This window comes from Podarcis melisellensis, assembly GCF_964234715.1.
Source record: "Podarcis melisellensis genome assembly, chromosome: 7".
Taxonomy (NCBI): Eukaryota; Metazoa; Chordata; class Lepidosauria; order Squamata; family Lacertidae; genus Podarcis; species Podarcis melisellensis.
In genome coordinates this window covers 80,170,214-80,192,769 of record NC_138539.1, presented here as the reverse complement: position 1 = coordinate 80,192,769, position 22,556 = coordinate 80,170,214, and the positions used below count along the sequence as shown (strand labels likewise).

The following is a 22,556-nucleotide window of genomic DNA, read 5'->3' as shown; positions in this document are numbered from 1 at the left end:
ATGTCTTTCCCATTATCCTGCCACCTGATCTTTTAAACTGGAGATTGAATCTGGGATGCAAAGCATGGGCTCTGCTACTGAGCTATGACATCATACTGCCACCTCCCTTTATAACTTCAAAATAGCAGAACAGGTAACAAGCTGAGTCATTCATACAAATGTCTTTTGTTTTCAGCATTCAGTTCAACATACAGTTGCAACTGAAATTATTCAACTCCCATTGCAAATCAGGTTTATTATCAAAATTTACAGACTTTCATCTGTTTGCAATGAGCAAATCAAACAAAAGCAATTGAAATAGCTCAACACAGAATCGAAACAAGTGGTAAAAAAGAAGAACCAAAACTATGCATATTTCACTCGAATAGCATTTTGTTTAATAATACATTATTTGTCCAACATGGTGGCACACATAAGATAGGAAACAAAGCATTACAGGTGCATGTTTGGATAAAAGAGACATCTGTATTAACCACCTGCTAATCCAGCACTACTGGTAAGGAGAGTCACTCAAAGTGCATTAGTCTCATTTAGACTCTGGGACCCGCTAACCTTTTAACAGCTCTAATCCTGAACTCAGGAGAGGGAGACATCAGTGTTGCACCATCTCTCACTGAAAAGTCTTCCTGTAACACCTCAGGAAGGCGAGTTAATTACACTTTGTTCTTCAGTTCTCCATTTATTGATGCTTCTGATATGGCACTGATCAGATCCTGCCGTCCAGGATTTCTCCTCTTGCATAAACTTTGGATGCCTTTGTAGATAGCAAACCCAGGGATAAACAGGCTTGGTATTCCTGCAAGGACTACGATGATAGCATAAACCCAGTCAGGATATTTTATTGACATTGATTTGGGAAACAGGTCCTGAGGAAAAGACGACACACCTTTCAGATAGTTGTAGGTAGTGATGGTGCAGAAAAGATGGAAATCTAAAGGCATCCATCTACCCATCCCCCCTGAACTGCATTTAAGCTAGGCTCCTTGGAGTGCAGGAAGAGCAGTGCCAGAAACTTACATTTTTGCTTTTGCAAAGGCCAAATTGGTATACCCAGCACCGCTAAAGGGAACTGAGAACTCAGCTACATTAGTAAAGAAAAAGTGTATTAAAACACTGTGACACCAGACAGCGCTGTGGAGTTCTTTCACCAATGTGATTTCACTTTATGTTTACAAGAAAATTTACAAGCTTTTTAAAAATGTGTCTATATCCAGTCTGAGGTCCCATTCAATGCAGGCATGCCTTAACAGGGATTGTTATCAATCATTTAATTTCAATTAGTAGCCAATTTAGAGCAGGTAATTTATTTTCCCTAAGGGGAAACAAATTGTTCTTCTTCATCTGCCCCAACAAGATATTCAGCAAATAGTCCTTGTGGGGGTGTGGGAAGGGTTGCAAACTGTGGATTGGGCAATCAAACGCTTGCTGAGGACAGCATGTGTGAAGAGAAACCCTAACCCTAACCCTAACCCATAAAATAACTCGGGGGGGGGGTGTGCTTCTTTGAACATGTGTACTTACGTATTCGGGATCCCAGACATTGTATCGTATTTCTTCTCTCACTTTCACCACGAAGTAAAAAAGGAAGATAACCAACATGATAAGAGGACTGATAAATCTCCAGGTGGCCTGCCAGAAGATATTGGGTTTGTGTCCAATCATGAACTTAATATCATCATTAAATCTGATAATAAAGAGAAAGGAAGTTTAGAGAAACCAAACTGCTTTGGACAGATTAAGGGCCAACTCACACATGCATATTCATTACTTGGTAACTGTCATAAGGAAAGAGGGCATTACAAATACATCAGAACTGACAGAACTTCCATTGCATTGCCTATAACATTATATGTTGTAATGGAATCAGCTCTCACATTCAGAAGCTGGTTATCAAGTGTAGACAAACTGCTGCTGGAATTTATGTATAGGTTTTTTGGGGGGAGGTTGCCCCTCCAGCAGATATCATGCACATGCAGCCCACTACCAAAACCAGCACAATTGCTTTTGTGACTTTTGTGATTTGTCCCCACAAAACACCCCATCACAGTTTCTTCCTATCTATTCAAAGGGCCTTTGCTGCACGATACCAAATGTAACAATTCAATGATAAATGTATCTATGTACTGGCTCACTGGGAAAACTTCAGAAATTCATATAGACATGTGAGCTCAGCTACTCAGCCGCTCCTCTGCCTGAGTGATAATTCCTGGCATCCTGATACCTGAATGCCAGACAGGTAGCCATTCCAGGAATAACAAACCCAGATGAAGACAAAAGGGTGTGATTAACTTGGCTGGGAAACAGGGAAATTTAAATATCTTTTTTGTTACACTTGATGGGTGTTTGGTGGAGGGCAAAGAGAACCATGGGGCAGGGTCCAGGATGCAAAGCATTTTGCATGCATTATATTTGTAATCCTTAAAACAGTCCAGTAAGGTGGACTTATAAATCATTTAGAGATTTTATTACAATCAAGCAGTATATAATTTTTGTTGAACAAATAAAATTATTTTCCTTGTAGTTTTGAGAGGCGGGTGGGAGAATAAGTGGCTTGCACAAATCTAGCTACAGAATTTGTGGCTGACAGGAATCCAGAGACACTTTCTATTTGAGAAGGTTTCACATCTTACCTGTCTATCCCATATATGTAGACAACGGAAAACATCTCGAAGAAAGCAATTATCAGCAAAGGAATGGAACCAGCAAAATTATCAAACAGAGCCAACCAATAGTTTCCTGATCTCAGCACAAAAATAATGGCAAGCAAGAAAGATGTCACACAAATCAACCCTGTAAAGAAACAGCAAACACGATCAGACAAAATAAAATGTGAAGCAGAAAGTTTAACTAAGAAAATTAAATAAATATTATAATACAAGAAACGTTGGCAACACCTCAAGGATCAAATCAGCTAGACATGAAGAAAATGTATTGATCCAGTTTTCACACATCATGGTGAACAAGTTAACAGTTTATTGCAACCACACTGCCTCTCCCACCCTCTGCTCATTCTGGTCAGAAAGAAGCGGATTTCTGCCATAGTATTACATCCAAGCCAGGAGCTATGATTTGTTTCATTCCAACAAAGCATGCTCAGTAAGCCAAGAAGAAACAATGAGTACAGGTTGTGGCTTGTTGTGAGTGAAACGAACCAGGATCCCTGGCTCAGACATCAGACACTAAGCCAAGAATGGTGGGTTCTTTCCTCTGAACAGTAGCTGGGAAGACAGAAACAGACCAAAAAAGTTGCAATCTATGGTTGATTGCAATGTGTGAACTAAGCTATTCTGTTCTTGGAACTCTATGGAGGATATAAAGTCAAGGGGGAAAAGAAAAGAAATGGCTCCTTCAATTATTGTTATAGATTTAGGAAGTTAGGAATAGTTATAGATTTGTAAGGACACTGCTTCTGAAATTCATAGTTTGAACTCCTCAGATAGACTGGTCCATCTCAAAAGGGTTGCTGTGCAAAAAAAAAAAAAGCAAAAAAGCTGACTGCTATCCAAAGCTACATGCTCACAATCAATTCCCTTCTCCTCCATCAGCAATATTCAGCAGAAGGGGTTGCTTTACTGTGTTTGGCTGCAAATACAGGTCCAGTGAGTAGCTGCAGTGATTTCACTCTGCCTGGCTTGCTGGCAAAACTCATGAGGAAGTTGCTGACTTTTTACCATCATCTTTAAAACATGCTTCATTCATACTGGGTCAGATTCAACTAAGTTGTGCTAGGAAAAGCTAACACAACAAAGCCTGTTGATGCAATGGTACTTTCCCCAGCCGTCCTCTGCACCATGGCAGCTGCAACCAACCCAAAACTCTTGAGGAGGGTCAGGAGGACCCCACAGAACAGGGGGAAAGGGAAAGAGCATTATTTCTGGCAAGGAGAAATGCTGTTTCTGATTGAACTATTGTCTTAGTGCAATACTGAATTCCACCCAATGAAAATAAAGTATTACATCATTTAACTTGAAAGAAGCAATATACTACTTGAATTATGATGACCACTTTGCAATCCCTCTGTTGCAACACCCTGATTATACTACCATTTCTTTCAACTAACCTGTAACAAGTTCCTTAGGCCATTTTTTCGGTATGATTTTGAGATCGTTCAGTGGCACCATAACACCCTCTATATTCCCAAACATAGATGATAAACCTAAGCAGAACAGCATGATAAAGAAGAGGATGGACCATATTGGCGAGGCAGGCATTTTGGTGATGGCCTCAGTGAAGACAATAAATGCTAAGCCAGTTCCTTCAACACCCTGCAGAAAACAGCAATAGATATAGAGGGAATAAGACATACAATTATTGATCATTTTAAAACACACTTTAAGTCACTCAGGTTAGACCAACTACAGCCAACTTCCTAAGCCAATAGGACTGTATCATTTATCATTCTATCACTAACTGCTCTTCCACCAAAGCACCCAAGGAAGAGTACAAGAATAGAACCAGATAAAATAATCACAAAAGCTACAATGAATAAAGTTTTTGTTCAAGCAACAGCAGCCGTATGCTAAAATCAGATACGATAATTTCCAAGAGGGTAAATAAATTCTCTCTCTCTTTCATTTATGTTTATATAATTTGGGTCTTACAATGGTCCAGGACACATGTGGTAAATCATAATTAATGGTTTACCAGTAATATGGAAGTGACTCATGCTTATTGATATAAAGTCCTTTATTATAATCTTGTTAGCTTCCATGTTATCACCTTACATCACTTAAGAATGATTCCAGGTCACAGGTCTGAAATGTAAGAGTTGCAAAGGTTGCTGGATCTGTCGTGTTGAGCCAAGCTTGCATTTGTTCAAAGTTTTCCTGGGTTACATTACCTTCTGGCAAATCAAATGCATTTGTCAGAGTGAGGATATTTCTGCAAATGCAAAAGGAAAGCAGTCAATGCCTCTTCAGTCAATGCCTCTTCAGTCAATGCCTCTTCAGTCAACGCCTCTTCACACAGATTTCTTAAGTTTTATCATTATGACAATGAATTAGTAAATAATTTTTTTATGCTCACAGAACAACACATTTAAAAGAATGCAGATACATTACAGTGGGGTCAAAAGTAAGTTCTGACTTTACCATCTGCTTCCTAATTTCTATTGAAAATAGAAAGTATTTTGCTACTTTATCAGGCAGTAATAAAAATAGAGGCATCAGTTAAATAAAAAGATATCAGATCCTTAGAGGCAGAGTTCTTAATAATATGGAAAGGTATGCCTCCCAAATCCTATATTTCCTGTGCCACAAGGACAAAGTTGTTAGCTAAGTTAAGAGAGCCGAGGGCAGAACATTAAAATAAATTAACTTACATGCTCTCTCCTATTTGTAAATAGCTAATGTTTGCCCAGATACAACAAGGGTTATTTGTACATAGAAAATGTTCTGGCAACCACATGCCCACTGTTTTCCCACATCATTGACAGTTCTGCCCGTGTTGCTTGCTTATTAGAGAAGACAACTGATCCCACAAACCCCTGGAACTATAATTGTCTGTGCAATTGGCACTCATATTGGGGAGGGGGAAGAGAACAATGAACTGGGACACTTTAATTGGAAAACAGGAAAAAAACTTACTGGCTAAAGCAATTGTCATATCTCTCTGTTGCTCTGAATCCAATGATTGAGTATATGACAGTAGCTGCATAAATGGATGTGAGGCCATTAATCACAGAGATAGTCAGAGCGTCCTTCTCACAGTTGTTACTGGAAACCAAAACACAGAAACAAGCTCATTGGGTGATCTTGGGCCAGTCACTGTCTCTCAGGCTTATGTACCTCTGGGACTTGTGAGGTAGAAATGTGTGGGGTGGGGAAGTGGAGAAACGTGTGTGTGAGCCCTGGTTGCTCAGTTTCCTACATCTTGCATGATAAGAATTGTGCTACAAATAGTAATACACAGTCTTCAATATGAAAGAAAGGAGAAGGAAGGACTTTTCTAGACCTCGATCTTGAGCTACTTGCTTTCTTCTTCCCATTTGTTTTTTATTTTCTTTTTGTTTTGCTCAGGAAGAACACATGCCTTCCAAGATACTTATGAGATAGGATTGGGGGGGTGTCACTGTCAAGAAAGGAACTACTACCAATTGTGAAATTGTGTTCTAAAATTGACTTTTTCTATTTGGTATGGCAACTTACTGAATTGAATTATAACTAGAGAATGAGATGAGGCCTCCAAAGGCAAGGGAAAATGAAAAGAATACTTGAGCTCCGGCATCAAGCCAAGTGGTTGGGCTAGCCAATTCTGCAACCTGAGGAACAGAACAAAAGAGCGTCAAAAATTGGATAACTTTACAGCTAAAATGGAACAAAGGCATGTCCTAGCTGACTCTGAGCATGCAACCTGTTCATTTAATATAAAGTGTGGTATGGGAGAATCCCACCACTAGGACCATCCTACTCCTGTCATTCAGTGCATAATCCAGCAGGCAGGTTGAAGGAACTGTCCATAGGAGGAGGAGGGTGCAGAATGGACAGGCAAGGCAAGGAAGGCTATGCATGTGGACAGCCAGGCAAAAGATTTCCAAGAGAAACCTGCCTTAGCCCTGTCTATCTAGCTCCTTCCTGTCAACACTGACTGCCAGCAGTCCTCCAGGGTTTGACGAAGAGGCCATTCCCGGGTCTTTTACTTGCGATCTTCTTACTGGCTATGAACCATGCTTGGACCTCATTTGCTACCTGTGTGCAAATGATATATGCTTCCATTGAAATAGGGCACCTCCCATGCTCTTGATTAGAGAGATGAGTTGCTCGGACTGAAGAGCCAGGCAGATTGAGGGTTTTATGTGTCAAGGTGGAACACAATTGCCCCCCCCCCGTCATCTGGGAAACTGCTGAATCAGCAGGTGATATTTGCAGGAGCCTCAGCTAACACGTTAAACACATCTGCACAGGTAGAAGAGGGCACGACATCACCATTTACTATGCAACCCCTCTCCCTCAGCAAAGTGGCATGTCTGTCTATCTATATGACTTTGATCATGGAGGGCTTAATGATATCCAGAAAATAATCAGTGTAAATAATGCTGCAAATGGCTCATTTCTCTTCAAACTTTCAGTTATTCTGTTTACTTGGGGTGGTGGGTGGGGATCTAATCAGTACTTACATCAGGTGTGAAGAGATATACAATTCCACTGGTTGATCCTTTCAGTGTTAAGCCACGGATCAGGAAAATTGTAAGCACAACATAAGGAAGTGTTGATGTTACATACACGGCCTGGAGAAGGAATGTGTCAATTGAATACGCACAACATGAATACGCCTCTTTTGTTACTCTTACTTCTTTCATTCCTTCCCATCCACAGCTCTATTGTCTCCCACACTGTTGAAATTTTTGTTTGCCACTTTCAGAGCAGAGAATTGCCTTCCCCACTACTTAACATTACTCTGTAAATTGCCATGTGCATTGATGGCACAACATAAACCCCCAAGGAAAATTTAAAGCATGGGGTAAATTTGTTTCAATGAAAAACGGCATGCAAAGGATGGAACTGGGAGAAAAACCATAAAGATTTGCATGTACTATCTGTTGCCAGTATTGCAGGTGTACAAACTGTAATTGTTCTATGGGAGCTACTTCTGCATGGTCTGACCCCACATTATATGGGTGTCATCTAAAACAAGAACCAAGTGGATCAGATGAATGATGTAGCTCAGGAAGGAACCACATCACTCAGTCTGTCTAGATGGTAGCAGATCAGATTGAGGCTGTACCACATGAAACCAAACCCACACTGCATAAGCACTACAATAATCTGGCTTGTATCTGCATATATTTACAAATGACTTTTCTGATTCAGCAATACATCTGAACCTGGCCTCTGATAAAACTATGTGCTGCAATTTCTTTAGAGTTTACAGGTCACACATTGAGACAAGGGCTTGTTCTTACCTACAATGCCACAAAATAGACGTTGCGGCAAATTTCCACCCCTCTTTTTGTCCCCTTGTGCTGTGTTTGGTTGTTCTGGGGCTTGTGTGTACACTGGTGCCACTACATGTTCTTGTTGCTAGGCTTGATCATTATTATAAACTGCTCATATTTTAGCATGTTTTAAAACCTTTGTTTTATATTAGGGCTCTGTATAGCCGAGCGGCACATTGCGTGAGACAACTGATAAAAATAACAAGTAAATAAAATAAATAGTAAAGAGAAAGCTGAGGCAGGGTGGAGAAGGATCTGTTGGGAAAGAAGTGGCCGGCAACAAGGAGAATGTTTTGCCCCCTTCTGGCCCAAAGATACCATCCAGGGTATTAAACACACCCCAAGCCCCACTTAAATCAGCACACACACAGACAGGTCTGTGAGCCCAGCTTGGGGGAAAGCAGCTGCAGCAATCCCTAAAATGGCTGGAAAACAGAATATAAGAAGTAGCTCTGATTTCATTCATACAAGACAAAAGTACCTTTCCTGTTGTTTCAATGCCTCTAATTGTGCACACGTACACCACTCCCCAGGCACATACTAAACATAACAGCAGCCACCACTGTACAGTTCCAGTCTCGTCAATATTGGTGGAGACATTTAATGTCTTCCTGTACCAAAAATAATCAACAGAAGAGCTCTTTGCACATTCGTACACGTAACCTGAAACCAAAGAAACAGTCCTATTAAGCAATGCTACAATCCAGTGGGAAGCTTTTCTGTGCAAGCTCCATTATAGTGGAAAACCACAGTGCACTCTTGCACATCTCCCATTAATTTCAACAGAGCGTGCACAATAACTTTTACAGATTTGTTTCATTTAAAGAATCTATACCCTGATTTCTACTGCTTGTCTCAGAGCACTTTACAGTAAAAATAAAACATACAATGTACAAAATTTAAAACATTGGAAACAGAAGCATTAAAACAAAGGTTTCCGGGGGTGGGGAAACATCTTAACCTAGCATCTGACACTTAGCAAGGACGATGACTGCCTGATTTCGAACTTTCAGTGGCCTATGCCACAAGCTTTTTTTGTTGTTTTTGTTTTAAAACATTGGCAAGAAAGCACCTGACCTTTGCAAGGACACCGAGAGTGGCTTGTGAAATTCATACCCAACTGGGATGCCTCTTTATGCAATTGAGATGTTTTGAGTCAATTCTTCTAATCAATTAATCAGTAAAAAGCTGCAGACTTATTTAACATAAATATGACTGGGTGTGGGTGGGTGGAGTTGCTATTTCTTCCTCCTCTGCCTATCAACCTTTGACCAGTCACTCCTCTTCCCTCAAGAACAAAAGAGAGAAGCACACATTGGCATTGCATGAAATGCAGCACACAGGAACCCTCCATTCTACCAGCCTGGTAGAAACTGAGCTTTTCTGTCTGAGTGCTTTTTAAACTTTTGTCCTGCCATTTTCCCCATTTAACTCTGAATTGGAACAAACAGCAATTCGGGTTTTCCTCGGAAAACCCTTTCCTGGGGAAAGTGGCAGGACCCAACAAAAAAAGTGCAGACCTATGCCTAGAGATTCAGCACAAAAGAAAGTCTGGGTGAGCCCTTTGTTTGACTGATTGTTTCAGCCAATCGGCTACTTTTAATTGGTGGTCACTTTTTTATTGAGTATAATAATCAGTGCCACCCTAGATTGCTGGTAGAAAGCAGACATGGATTTATTTAAACCAATCAGACTTTACTGAGTCACCAAAACAATTCATTTTCAGGGCAGTTCACAAAACAAAAACAAAAAAACAGTTAAAATGTCATGCAATTTCTAAACCAGACTAAAAGATTACAACACCTGGAAAATAATGTTAAGGTCAGTTCTCATAGTGGTTTTCAGAATTCAAGATGCAACACTTGGCTCAACCTGCTAAGACTATAGCTTACCCAACAGGCCTTCCAAACCAGCCAAAGAAAAGCCAGTGGTGAGTCGAAACGATAAGCCTCCCTTGGAAGAGAATTTCAGATCATGGGCACCCATTATTAAGAAAAGTCTGTTCCTCAAAGTCATTGGCAATTGGAACCGTAACCATAGGCGCCGACTCCATGGGGCCTGAGGGGGCCCGAGCCCCCTCAAAAATTCGTTTGGGGGGGGCTCCGCCCCCCCAATAATTTAAGATAATTATTAGTTATATTATGCTTTGTAAAATCACAAAATTATGTTGGTATTTTTTATTTTCCTTGTTTGACGATAGCCTTTTACCTTGTTTGACGATAGCCTTTTACCTTTTAAAATACATTCAGTAATGAGTTAAAACAAAGCCACTCCCGATCTAGAGAGGGGGTGGGGTTGCGGGCTCTCGACCCATCAACAATCTCGCGGGGCTGGCGTCAGCCCCGCGAGAAGCGGGGATTCCCCCTAGCTCATTAATATTCACCGCCCACAGCGGCAGCCAATCGGCTGCCGCAAAGGGCGGGCCCTCACAGGTTCACTTAAGGTCAGGGCAGCCCGGGGCTCGCCCCTTTCGTTCCCCCAGCAGCAGTGGTTTGGAGGTCTTGGGCCCCCCAATATTTTTTATAAGTCGGTATGGGCCCCCCCCCAAATTTTTTATAAGTCGGCGCCCCTGACCGTAACTCACCCTTATTTCCAAATGGTTCTGATGCCAGAATAATGTGCAGGACAGCTCAGTTAATATAGCTTCCTGGATCTTGGCCCTTCTGTTTGGACAGTCACTTAGATCTTACCGTTGGGCAATAGTGATGCTTCTGGGATTTCTCTGCACCCACCAGCTGTGCTCAGGGCTGGCCTTGCAATGCAGCAGTGTGAAATAACCTGCTTCGGGTGACACTATGAAAGGGAATGGTGTCTGAAGACAGGAATTGTTGCCTGAACGGTGGTTCAAGACTTTTTAAAGTGTTATTCTTACCATGGGGAGATGCCATTTGGCAAGGGACCTAGAGCATCTGCTTTGCATGCAGAACATCCCACGATCAATCCCTGACATCTCTAGGTAGAATCGGAAGAGACTCCTACCTAAAACCATGGACAGTCACTGCCAGTCAGTGCAGACAATGGTGAGGTGGGTGGACCAATGGGGAAATCCCTATCTTCCTATATTTGTTCCTAATGGCCAGCATGAGGCAGGAGGTGGGGTGACAGAAAGTATTTATTGGTTAGATCCAAACTATGTAGGACACATTTGCGTTCCAATGAAATCAATGAGCCTAATATTAGTGAGAAATGCAATTAATTTACTGGCCCCTACACAAGGTTTTCATATGTGCAATAGGTGAAATAAAATAATGTTTTGCCCTGAGCCTTACACTACAAAATGGTCTTGAAGAAGCTTTCCTATTGTTGTCTCCAGCTCAGCAGATTAAAACATTACCCTAATTCAAAATGATCTTTGGTAAAAGACTGTATTTTCTTATGCTGTTTCCAGAGAGAAGCCTCTTTATGATAGACTGCTAACTATTACAAGCATAATCTGTACCTGTTCTGTTTTCATCAGCAAGTGGGCATTCACTCCAAGGCAGTGGCTCTTGGAATGAGTTGAAGAAATACCACATCACCCAAGCAATAATAGTATTATAGTATAAGCCCACAAAGAAGGAGACAATCATTGCTGCTATACCTGTAGGAATAGAGAGAAAGCATTTAGATAGATCCTTTTAGTATTAAAAAAATAATAATGATTTTGAGGAACAATGATGAGGAAATGAAATTGACATCAGAACAAACCTTAACAGGTGCAACAAAATTTTGAAGATGTATCCCTGTCCCTTTCCACACTGAAATATCTAGTACAGTGGTAAGGTAAAGTAAAGGTAAAGGTATCCCTGCCCGTACGGGCCAGTCTTGACAGACTCTGGGGTTGTGCGCCCATCTCACTTAAGAGGCCAGGGGCCAGCGCTGTCCGGAGACACTTCCGGGTCACATGGCCAGTGTGACATCGCTGCTCTGGCGAGCCAGAGCTGCACACGGAAACGCCGTTTACCTTCCCGCTGGTAAGCGGTCCCTATTTATCTACTTGCACCCGGAGGTGCTTTCGAACTGCTAGGTTGGCAGGTGAGTACAGTGGTACCTCGGGTTAAATACGCTTCAGGGTACACACTCCGCTAACCCAGAAATAGTACCTCGGGTTAAGAACTTTGCTTCAGGATGAGAACAGAAATTGCACAGCGGTGGCACGGCAGCAGCGGGAGGCCCCATTAGCTAAAGTGGTGCTTCAGGTTAAGAACAGTTTCAGGTTAAGAACGGACCTCTGCAACGAATTAAGTACATAACCAGAGGTACCACTGTAGTTTTCTAAGAATAATCCACAGAAGGAAGCAGAAATCTCCATATATTTAAGGGTGCTGACCTCACAAAGCTACAATTCCCAACACCCTTAACAAAACATAGGGCCCATAATTCTCCATGATTGTTTGAGTGGCATAAGACGGCTTTGGATATATGGTGTTAATTGTTAAAATCAATTTGAGGCCACAGACTGGTCCATCATCAGTGTGTGTATCTGAGTTTCAGTCTCAAGTCAAGAAAGAAAGTCCAAATTACTTTTCACCAATGCATAATATACACATAGCTGATAAAGGACAGCTTGTTGGATTTTATTGAAAGACTTGTCTCTTCCCCCTTCAACAAAATCACTGTCCATTTCTTAAAGAAAATGGAAAAGTAGGACCATGTAGATTGCACTACTCTTCCATTTTTTCTCAAAAAAGAAGCCGGGACTTTCTGCTCTAAGAAAAATGATTGGAGGGTTGCAAATTGATTATAGTGGTGTGTGGAACCCCCCAATAAAATTTGAGGGAGTGAGGCATGGTGATTCCAACCTAAACACCTTGCATGAAAGCATATGTATGCTTATAATGCCAAAATGTTGCTGAGTATTAAAATACATTAAAACTTACCTACGCCCTTCAGGGCGGGATGGATAGCACTCCAGACACCCACACTACCTCTTCTAAGTCTTTGTCCAATGGCAAATTCAAGGTGGAGCAATGGGATGCCTTCCAGGACAAGCAAAATGAGGAAAGGGATCATAAAAGCTCCTGCAGGGGTAAAATCCAAAATGAGTATGTTTTATACCCAGGGTGGAGAACCTGTGGCCTTCAAATATAGCTGGACAACAATTCCCCCCATCCCTGACCATTGACCGTATGGGCCAGGGCATGGGGGGGGGGTGATGGGAATTGAAATCTAACAGCAACTAAAGAGTTCCCGATTGTTTTATTTTTCTTTAAATGCAAAAGGACAACTGGGATAAAGTGGTAAGGATGCAATGGTAAGGAAATGCAGAAAAGGAGATACAAGAGCAATTGCAGCATATCCTTTTGTGAATAATGTATATTTTACCATGGTTTTCTAAGGAAGCATGTAAAAACAGTGCACTACTGCGGAATTTCAGGCATCATCTCTCGCCACACTCTAATACAGTATCAACATGACTACCTTTTCAAAATAAAACTCGGGTATTCTCAGGAGAGTCTTACTTCTATGCATTGAGGGAGAAGTTACAAAATAAGACTCAAACCCATGTGTGGGGTGGGGGACAGACAGACTGGAGTAAAAGGGCATCAAAATTATCTCTTTTCTTTAAAAAGTACTTCTAGTTTATAGCCAGAATTGCTTGGGAATTCCAAGAAACCCAAAACTCAGTGTGGTTTTGAAATCGGTGGTTAACATCAGTGCAGTTTTGAAAGGTTCATTCTACCATCTTGTTTCAAATTGTATCCAAACATAGACCAAAAAAAACCGTACTCAGAAGCCATCATGCAAAATTTGGCTGTGAAGCATCCAAATGCGTAGCAAACAGCTTTCCAAAATGCATAGTAGATTCACTCATTTTCCCATAGCCAATTGCTCACTGGGCGTGTTATCTGTTTCTTAAGCAAAACAGCATGTCAAAAGAGCGAGCAAAAGAGAGAGAAATGATTCAGAATAGCACTGACAAAATCATTTATCTCATACGGCATTTCTGTTCAGTCACCAACTGAATATACTGGAATATTTTCCTCCAGAGGGGAATTCTCTTACAGAATCATCATAAATCATTTAATAGCCCTATGCAGAAAAATGATGCTTTTAAAACTGTTTTAATCCAATGCTGAAACATTTGTACAGCTCTACCTTAGAAAGCGGAACATGAAGTAAATTCCCTCAAATGGTTAAGATGCTCTCACGTTACCCTCTATGTTGAAATTTGGAGCACACATTGTGATTACCTGAAAAATCTGAAAGTGGCACTTTTTTTACATTGAGCAGTTGAAGTTCAGGGGGCCAAGTTTATCTCATAATGTAGGCCTGCACTCCAGCCACACATTGGAAACCAGCTTAGGCTGATGTTTGCCAGCTAGAACTAGCATGCAGGGTGGGGATTTCCTATAACAATGAGGAATGTGTGTCTGAGCAAAATGCAAGTTTCTCTTACTAATATTTAATGGCCATGTTAATCAGTACGCCAAATATGTAACACATTGAGTACAGTACTGAAAGTTTAGAAATTGACATGTCCTCCTTCAGTGAGTGAGAATGTGTGACTGGCTTTTAAATAAACCCTTTCCTGAGATAAATATTAACACACCCGAATTGCAGTGAAAGCAGGACGGGAGGAATGGGCGTAAAAAGAAATTCCTGAATTTGTCAGAAGCAGCTTGAATCTCTCTCAGATTGTTGGCCTGCCTGTATGACGTCAAGCAGATCATTATACACTGTGGATCAGCACTTTGGCAAGGTGGAGATTCAGTAAGTATATTAACAAAGAGATTTAGGGGGATATGGACTTTAACCAAGTGAATGCAATGACATATGTTTTCAAGAAGCCTCGGACTTACCCAGATGGCACTGTCTCCCTCTTTTAGAATGTGCTAAAGCCAGGATAATAAAGAAATAAACAATACAAATCTCCCCTTTCCCTGTTGTCGTTTGTCTATTGTGTTTGTGTTTTTTTGAAGTGTGAGCAAGTCTGTATGTGTAGCTGGAATAATATTTTGTAGGCAATGGTTGCTGATAGGGTTATTTTGCTCAGGGTAAGGGACACGTAATTTTAGAGAGGTGTGAGTGGATTGGTGGATCTTATTTTTCTGAATTTTTCTTCTGCAGTAAAAACAAACTTGCGTGAAAAGGCACAGGTCCTAAAATATTACAAAGTGATTAGCTGCATCAAGTAGTCTTATATTTCAGAGCATTGCCCCCCAAATATACTACAACACAAAGTAGGTGCAATGGTAACTATTTTAGACCTATTTTAATTGCATGAAAGTTAGAAAAACCTCTGAATTATGAAAAAAGATGCTTAATTTAATAATGATAATAATGATAAAACCACCACCACCCGTGGGAACTGGGTTGTTCACAATAGTAATCATTTGTACAAAGCACAGCATTTCTTGACTAATCCTAATATTAAATTACCTCATGTTTGTAATTAAAATGTTAATGACTGTTTCCCTTTTACAGTCAGACACAAATGAGAAACCACCAGAAATTTGGGTCAGCCTTTCTTAACTTTCTGAGAATGCCCATTTGTTTAGAAAATTGTACCTCTGTCATTATTGCTGCAGTTCCATGCATGTTATAGTCAGGTATTCGGCTGACTGAACTCAACAGAACTTCATTCTAAATAAATGCTACCATATAGTACAATCATATGCAAATCTCTCAATTTCCTCAAATGATAGGGTACATTATTGCTTTGTAGGTTCTCTCTAAACTAGGTGTGGTTTTTTTGTCATTGGAAATCATAGTGATTGAGAAAAACATTACAATTTTCCGCTCCATTCAAGCATTTTCACTCAATAAATGTCTGCCTCCACCATCTGTGTGATCAGAGACATACCTCCTCCGTGGCTCTGGCAGAGATAAGGGAATCGCCATACATTGCCCAGACCTACACAAAACCCTATGCAGGTGAGCATGTATTGTGCCTTATTATCCCATTTGGGTCTTGAATCCGCCTCTGTAGCCTCAAGGTTTTCAAGGTCCTCATGGGAAGGTATTCTCAGTTCCAAGTTGGGGTTTGGCAGCTGCAGTTTTACCATGATGTCTCTGTGCTTGGATGTCCTTGCTCAAGAATCCGTACCTGGTCCTGGGGCTAGACGAAGAAAGGGAGCCTTGGCTGCTGGCTTCAGCTCTTTATAGTGAACCTTTGACACTAAACTTGATGGTGCTGACTTGGGGTAGAAAGGAAGCGTCAGCAAGTCATTTGATTAACCAAGGTTACTCAGAGACTTATTAATGCCTTATCTGCCAAAGCTCCAACTGAGAGCAGTGATTGCGTGGTATCAAAATGATCAAGACAAGTAATGGCAATTCACAGGGCAATTTGCTCCAAGGTACATAAAGCAGTATGTTTAAATAGACCTTGCCACACCCCTCTGCTAACCATCATTTGCAATAAAGTGAAGGACATTATCCCAGCAAAATCAAAGCCCATAACCAAGTTCCTGTAACTCCCTACAATCACTGTTAGTAATCATGCTTGCTAAGATTTCCCACCCCTTCCAGTATCTGCACATCCTGCATCGACGCCTTTACAAGGCTTATATTTCATTATTCTTAGTAAGCAAAATATTTGGGCTTTAGATCAATTTGGGCAAAAGTGTTACAGGTGATTAGAAATGAAGTTTTGTGAGACACTTACCATAACATGTTTAATAAACAGTACCAAAAAATTAAACCAAAGGATGGATTCCTTAATTTGATTAAGATGTTACAGAGCTCTGAATTTCATTAGAAGTAGCAGGGGGAACTGCTCTGCTAGCAGTTCAGATAGTTCAGATAGTTCTGGCCTATCTGAAGGGTTCTAACAGCCTCTCTCAGCCATAGAGATGAATGAATCTGTAAATTTTGTTTTCTCTTTCATTTCTCATTTTTCTAATCTTAAATTTGGTTCGACACATTCCTGAATCAATTTGCTTTTTTAAAAAGGTCATCACAAAAATCAATTTTTGTATTGATTGACATGCATTTCCCCTAATGTACACATTGTTTGGACAACTGCAATGCAAAATCCAAAGTAGTATGAATTTCAAAGGATAACTGTTGGTTCATTTATTGTTTCAGAAAGTGCAAATTAGGTAGGTTCCCATTAAATTGTGAACTGAACTGAACTGTGTTTTTCCCCTATCCCTCCTCAGTCAGAAGCTGAGCAAGATCCAATTTAAGTACAATACTGTAGTAGAAAAGTGCTGGCCCAGCTCACATTTCTGATGTTCCCATATTTAAACAGAACATTACTTTCCCCACAACCAGTCTGGAAATTATCTAAAATTCCACCTAGGAATTGGTGCAAACAGTATCCTACTTTCCCATGACATATACCTTGGAGAAAGAAGTGGATATGAGCATACACTCAGGGTATTCATTGCACAGAAGTTAAAGATTGCCAGAATCAGAAATTAATCCTATTATTAGCCGAAGGTGACACATTTAAAGTATCCACAGTTGACAATCTTTAAACCAGGACCAGATAATTTTGTAAAAACACTTGATCTCTGTATAACTTGAGGGAATTAAAACACACTATCTCTATTTTTAGCAACCCATTTTAACTTAAAATATTGAAGAGCTGTGTCTTAGTAACTGCAAATTGTGATAGTTTATTCCATTAAAACACAAATACAGTGTCTTGAAAAGAAAGAACTATGAATTCAAATACTCACTTTAACCATTTAAATTCTGGCAATACATGTCTGAGGAAGTTTCAAAACCAACATAAGTACTCAAAGCTGAAATGAGGGTTCAGACACCAAGTATACAGGAGAGCTTCAAGCACCCTCAACTTCTAAAACAATTGCACTAAGTTAGAAAGCTGAGTTCTTTAGAAATCACTCATGTCATTCAAAAGATACAGGCAGCAACAGCTTTCTGGTAGTGATAATGCTTTAGGAGGGCTGACTGCTTCCAGTAAAAAATCGCTGTAGTATCGGTGGAAACAGAAAGCTGGTGGGAGAAGGAGAAAGGGATATCACACTGAGAATACTGCTTGACAATGTGGAATATCAGCAACTTGGGTTTTCCAGGGGAAAGGAACCCTGTGATAAGGCTCATCCACACTACCTAGAAAGCATGGGTCCGAGTGGTTTTCCAGTTGCCCTGCTGCTTTCCCAAGGAAAACATGCTATTTAGTGCTGAACTGGAGAAAACGGCAAATCCATGGGAAACCTGATTGACGTTTGCACCAATTCAGCGGAAAAGATCGGGTTTTCCTGGGGGAAAGCGGCGGGAGAAGAGGAAGTCTGGATGAGCCCTTCTGACACACTAGAACATTTGTGCTGCATTCCTTTCAAAGCTGTGCTTATCAAGTCACATCACTGACCTCACCCTCATCTCTCCACAACATGCACACAGACAGACAATATTGCACCACTCTAGAAACATGGGAGATTCCCCCCCCCACACACACACACACTATGCTAACAGCACACAATCGCTTATCCCTAATATACAAGAATTAAATTAACTGCCATGCTACATCGTTTGGAGAGCATGAAGTCTCACTGGTATGTATATATATCTTTTGAAACCCTCAACAGTACATTTTAGGGGTTTTTAAAACATATTTTTTGAGGAATTAGCATCAGAAAATAACCATTTTTAAGCTCACTTTTACCATAAAAATAACAAGGCAAATAACATGGTAGACTATCTAAGAATATGACATCAAAAACCAACTAAGGTAAGGGAGGAAGTAAGCTGTCTCCAGGAAGACTTGTTCCAGGTATTCATTTTTTTAAATTGTCCCGAAACTTTTCAGCTCAATGACCCCCTTTTTTCAAAGAATGTATGTGTGGTTATTATCCTGTCAAAATTGACAGTGTTTGTGGGTCTCTTCACCCACAGTTCTGCCCTCCCAATGTATTCTTGTTACAGATTTATTAGAATTACATGGGGAAAGGCTTTAGAAAAAACAATACACAAATAAAAAAGATTATTTGCTTCCTGTGCTCCTGAATACAAAACTTCAGACATCATCATACACATGCAAAACACATGTCATTACATTAACAGCCTCAGTAGGTTTTAGGGATCAAATTAATCTCTAACATAAATCCCTTACTGGAGCCAATGTGAATACTATACTGGCTCCTGCTAGGAAGTCTAGATGCTTTAATGTTATTACATTACCTTGTCAATAACTCTAAAAAGCCTTTAGCTTTTAACTCCACATTTTCCTCTGCTCTCTTTTGTACAGTTGCAACTTGTCCTTTCTGCGGGGTGTTCTCTGTATTTTTTGTCCTGACATATGCTGCAGATTCCCCTATGTGCAAAGAAATATTACAAATTATATGGGGAAAGAGAACAATTACTCTGAATTCAATTCAGAAAGTATAAAATCAATAGTGTCAATGCTAATGTACACCACCTTGTAGTTTGAATCTCTCATGTTTTCCTACATGAAAGATTTGTGGAGTTGGTAATAGGAAATAAGGCTTTTTTGGTGCAGTACCACATCTGTGCAACACTTTCTAGTCTTTCCAATGCCAGGCAAAAAAAAATTTTTTTTACTCTCGCCTTTTCATCATTTGAATTGGGTTTTAATCTCTTCTAAAATTTGTTTTACTGTTCTGCTATTTTTAATCCTTCTGATCTTTTTATTAGGTGAACTGGAATGTGGTTTCATTTTAATTATGTATTGTCATTTGTTGTAAGCTGTTCTGAAAATAGAAACACTGAAGAGTGGAGCATAAATAATTTCAAGAGATAAATAACATGAAAAACCTTCACCAGTTTGGTGAAAACCTGAGGCAGTTTATAGTTGTCACAGTTGTTTGCTGTCTTAACTTAAGGAAGGTCAAGATATGATCTTCATCACACAATTTTAAGGTGAGTTGCTGAAATATGCTCAGAGTCGCAAAGTGATTTCATGCTCTTTATTCAGCTCATAGTGGTGAGCAGGAATGAATGAATGTCCCCTCACAGTATCTGCTTTATATACATTATTTACACAATGGGCTGCACATGATTGGCTAATTCCGGAATTCTACTGTAAGCCAATCAGGTTGTGGATTCACTTCTATCTGGAGCATGATTGGGTGGTTCCTGCCAACCAATCATACTGCTGCATTGTTCTAGGACCAATCAGACTGCTGCATTTTGGATCCTATTGTTGTTCTAGGACCAATCAGACTACTGCAGTTTGGATCCTATTCAACTCAGTACATAACAGTTGCCCAAGGCCAAGTGAGCTGAGATTTTTAATCATGGTGTTCCCAGTCCAAGCCCAGTACTATAACTGCTACACTACACCAGCTGTCATACCCTTTCCCCCCCTTTTATACTATATCTTGTTCTGTAAGTCTTGATGTGATTCCTACGCAACCAAGGACAACCAATGGGGACCAGCTCAATGACTGTCACATGTAATGGCTACTTGCCTTGCCCCCTAAGTCCCACTGCATCTGAGCTTACTACTTCCCTTTTTCAGTCACCTTAAACACTTCTTTGGGGTTTCTCTGCAGCTTCTCAAGGTACAGCAACCTATGGCTTCCAGGTGCAAGTTGTCTTTACAATAAATTGAGACTACATGGGCTTATGAAAAAAATGACTAAATTACTGGAACAGAAAAAAATATTAAAGTTTTAAGGAAAAGATATTACAGGAAAAAGTTACAGAAAACCAGTATATTTCCCAATGGAGCAAAATAATAAAATGAAGTAGATTAAAACATGATCCTCTTTCCCTTGAGCTGAATCTCACTTTCTCTCATACACTCCTCATACAGTCCTGCTTTCCTGCCTTTCTCTCTGGCATTCAAATCCTTTTCTTATTACGCTGATATCCACATTTATCTGCCCATCTCCAAGCTAGATGCCTTTGTCTAAGGCCCAATTCCTTCATATCATGATTTGAACCCAAGCTTTTAAGTGAATTCCTCTTCATAGGCTCACACCTTTACAATAATAATTTCATACTTACACAACCTCTTATTTTCATAATCATTGTTAACAGTGGCAGAGCCACAATATTGACACGCAATTTCTTCTGGCTGATTCTGGAGGGGGGGGAGGAGCAAAAATAATTTAGATATTTTTTTCTTTTCCTCTTAATATTTATTTAACATATTTACAACCCACCCTATGTCACATATTATGGTGGGAAACAATAGTTTCAATTAAGAACAAATGCATAATCAAAGCATCAGGATTGCTAGATTCATTCATCATCCATTTTAAAACTACTTAGCATAATCTATAAATGTCCTAAATTTATACCAATTCATTTTATAATATCTATCTATAAAATTGATGTGAAATTAACTTTCTCCCCTCTAGTCTGCATTTTACACAAACATTTATTAGCTAACCACAATGAAGGCCATGGAGAATGGATGCGGAGAATTCACATGTGAGACAAGGGCTGCAGGTTGGGGTGAGATTTCACAGCCTTTCCCCATGGATTTATCTATGTTACACTGCACTAGCCATTAATATGTAGTCAAGAGAAAATAGTGATGACTGTAAGACAGCTACAAAACAGCAAAAGATCTTGAGAGCAGAGGTAAGCAGAAGTATAAAAGGACAGAGTAATTATCCAGGTGTGGGATTTGAGCATTTGGAAGGGATTAAACTGAACGGGAAGAAACCCATTTACCCTACCTAAAATTCCTCAGAGGAAGAGTGGGATTAACAGGGTGATAAGATAGGAGATAAACCAAGATAAGTTTGAGGCAATTGAAAAGAGGACATAGGCACATGTAGTCTATGAAGCTTATACAGTACTGAATTTATGATCAGTTTAGTCTGAAAAGTCGATACTAAGACTCAAAGTTCAAATCATTCTAATCTAAGACCAGCATCATTTCTCTTCTAGGACAAGATTTTCTGTTTTTTGTTTGTAAACTTTCAGCTCAAGATACAATTTGAATTCCTCAATAACACACGGAAATATACACCCCAACTTTAAATAATGTAGCATCATCTAGAGCACCTATGGACATAGCACCCTTCATAAAGATTTAAATAAAAGTGCCCCTGTCCACAGACTTATGCCCTGGGGGGTTACATCTAATTTTGACTACTGTAACATTCTCTACAATGGAGCTGCCATTGTGTTCAGAAACTTCAGCCTGTTTCATAATGCTGCAGCCACACTCCCAACAACTTCACTGGCTATTGGTCCATTTCTGGGCAAAATTCAACATGCTTGTTATGATCTACAAAGTCCTTTACTACTTGAGATTCAATTATCTAAAAGACAGTTGTCTCCCATGCACGCCTGCTAAGGTTTTTATGGTCAGCAACGTCATGTCAGGGCATGTCCTGCCAACATCTAGAGCACAAGAAATCAAGAGACTTTCTTGGTGGCCGCTCCCAGATTCTGGAACACCTTGATTAGAGAGACCCAGCTAGCCCTGTTTTTGATGATCTTCCACCAGAAAACAAGTATGTTTTTATTCAGACAGGCATATCACCCATAAGCTGGCTACTTATGGTCATTGTAAAAATGGTACAATTGACTTAAAGTAGTTTTATTGAAATGCTTTAGTTGCCCTGCTTTTATGCTTCTTACTTCATATTTTGTTCACAATTTGATGATGGAATGGTGGGGTACCAATTTAACAAATCAATATATATAACATTAAAGATGGGAAGCACAAGAAAAGGGGAAGAAGAAGGAAATATATTTCATATCCTCACAAAAATACAATCAGTTACAAATGCATGGAAAACAA

At 40.0% G+C, this 22,556-nt stretch overlaps 2 protein-coding genes across 23 annotated transcripts in view; both read right to left on the bottom strand.

The window, feature by feature from the left end:
* Positions 1–354: 354 nt before the first annotated feature.
* Positions 355–16,414, bottom strand: SLC6A19 (solute carrier family 6 member 19). The gene is made up of 12 exons (XM_081920047.1): positions 15,720–16,414; positions 12,793–12,933; positions 11,373–11,513; positions 8,415–8,596; positions 7,115–7,225; positions 6,147–6,259; positions 5,586–5,714; positions 4,725–4,881; positions 4,061–4,265; positions 2,631–2,790; positions 1,522–1,684; positions 355–866 (listed from the first exon to the last, which is right to left on the bottom strand). Exons 1-12 carry the CDS (start codon positions 15,919–15,921, stop codon positions 654–656), a joined length of 1,917 nt encoding a protein of 638 aa, XP_081776173.1. The 5' UTR covers positions 15,922–16,414; the 3' UTR covers positions 355–653.
* Positions 16,415–17,461: 1,047 nt separating this feature from the next.
* MAJIN (membrane anchored junction protein) overlaps positions 17,462–22,556 on the bottom strand; it is a 40,085-nt gene continuing 34,990 nt past the window's right edge. For all 22 annotated transcript variants that reach the window (XM_081920089.1, XM_081920090.1, XM_081920093.1 and 19 more), the window contains 3 exons: positions 20,801–20,876; positions 19,010–19,142; positions 17,462–17,824 (listed from right to left, as the gene is read on the bottom strand). In XM_081920089.1, the coding sequence (XP_081776215.1) occupies positions 17,767–17,824; positions 19,010–19,142; positions 20,801–20,876 (267 nt within the window). In that variant the 3' untranslated portion in view covers positions 17,462–17,766. The remainder of the gene's footprint in view (positions 17,825–19,009; positions 19,143–20,800; positions 20,877–22,556) is intronic.

Bases quoted from the DNA above. Each gene is read 5' to 3' on its own strand.
- SLC6A19 (XM_081920047.1), bottom strand. From the start codon at position 15,921: ATGGTAAAACTGCAGCTGCCAAACCCCAACTTGGAACTGAGAATACCT. The intron at 4,266-4,724 runs GTAAGGTGATAA...TGTTTTCTGCAG, and splicing joins TGGAATCATTCTTAAGTGAT to GGTGTTGAAGGAACTGGCTT. The intron at 1,685-2,630 runs GTAAGATGTGAA...CTTTATTATCAG, and splicing joins TACATATATGGGATAGACAG to ATTTAATGATGATATTAAGT.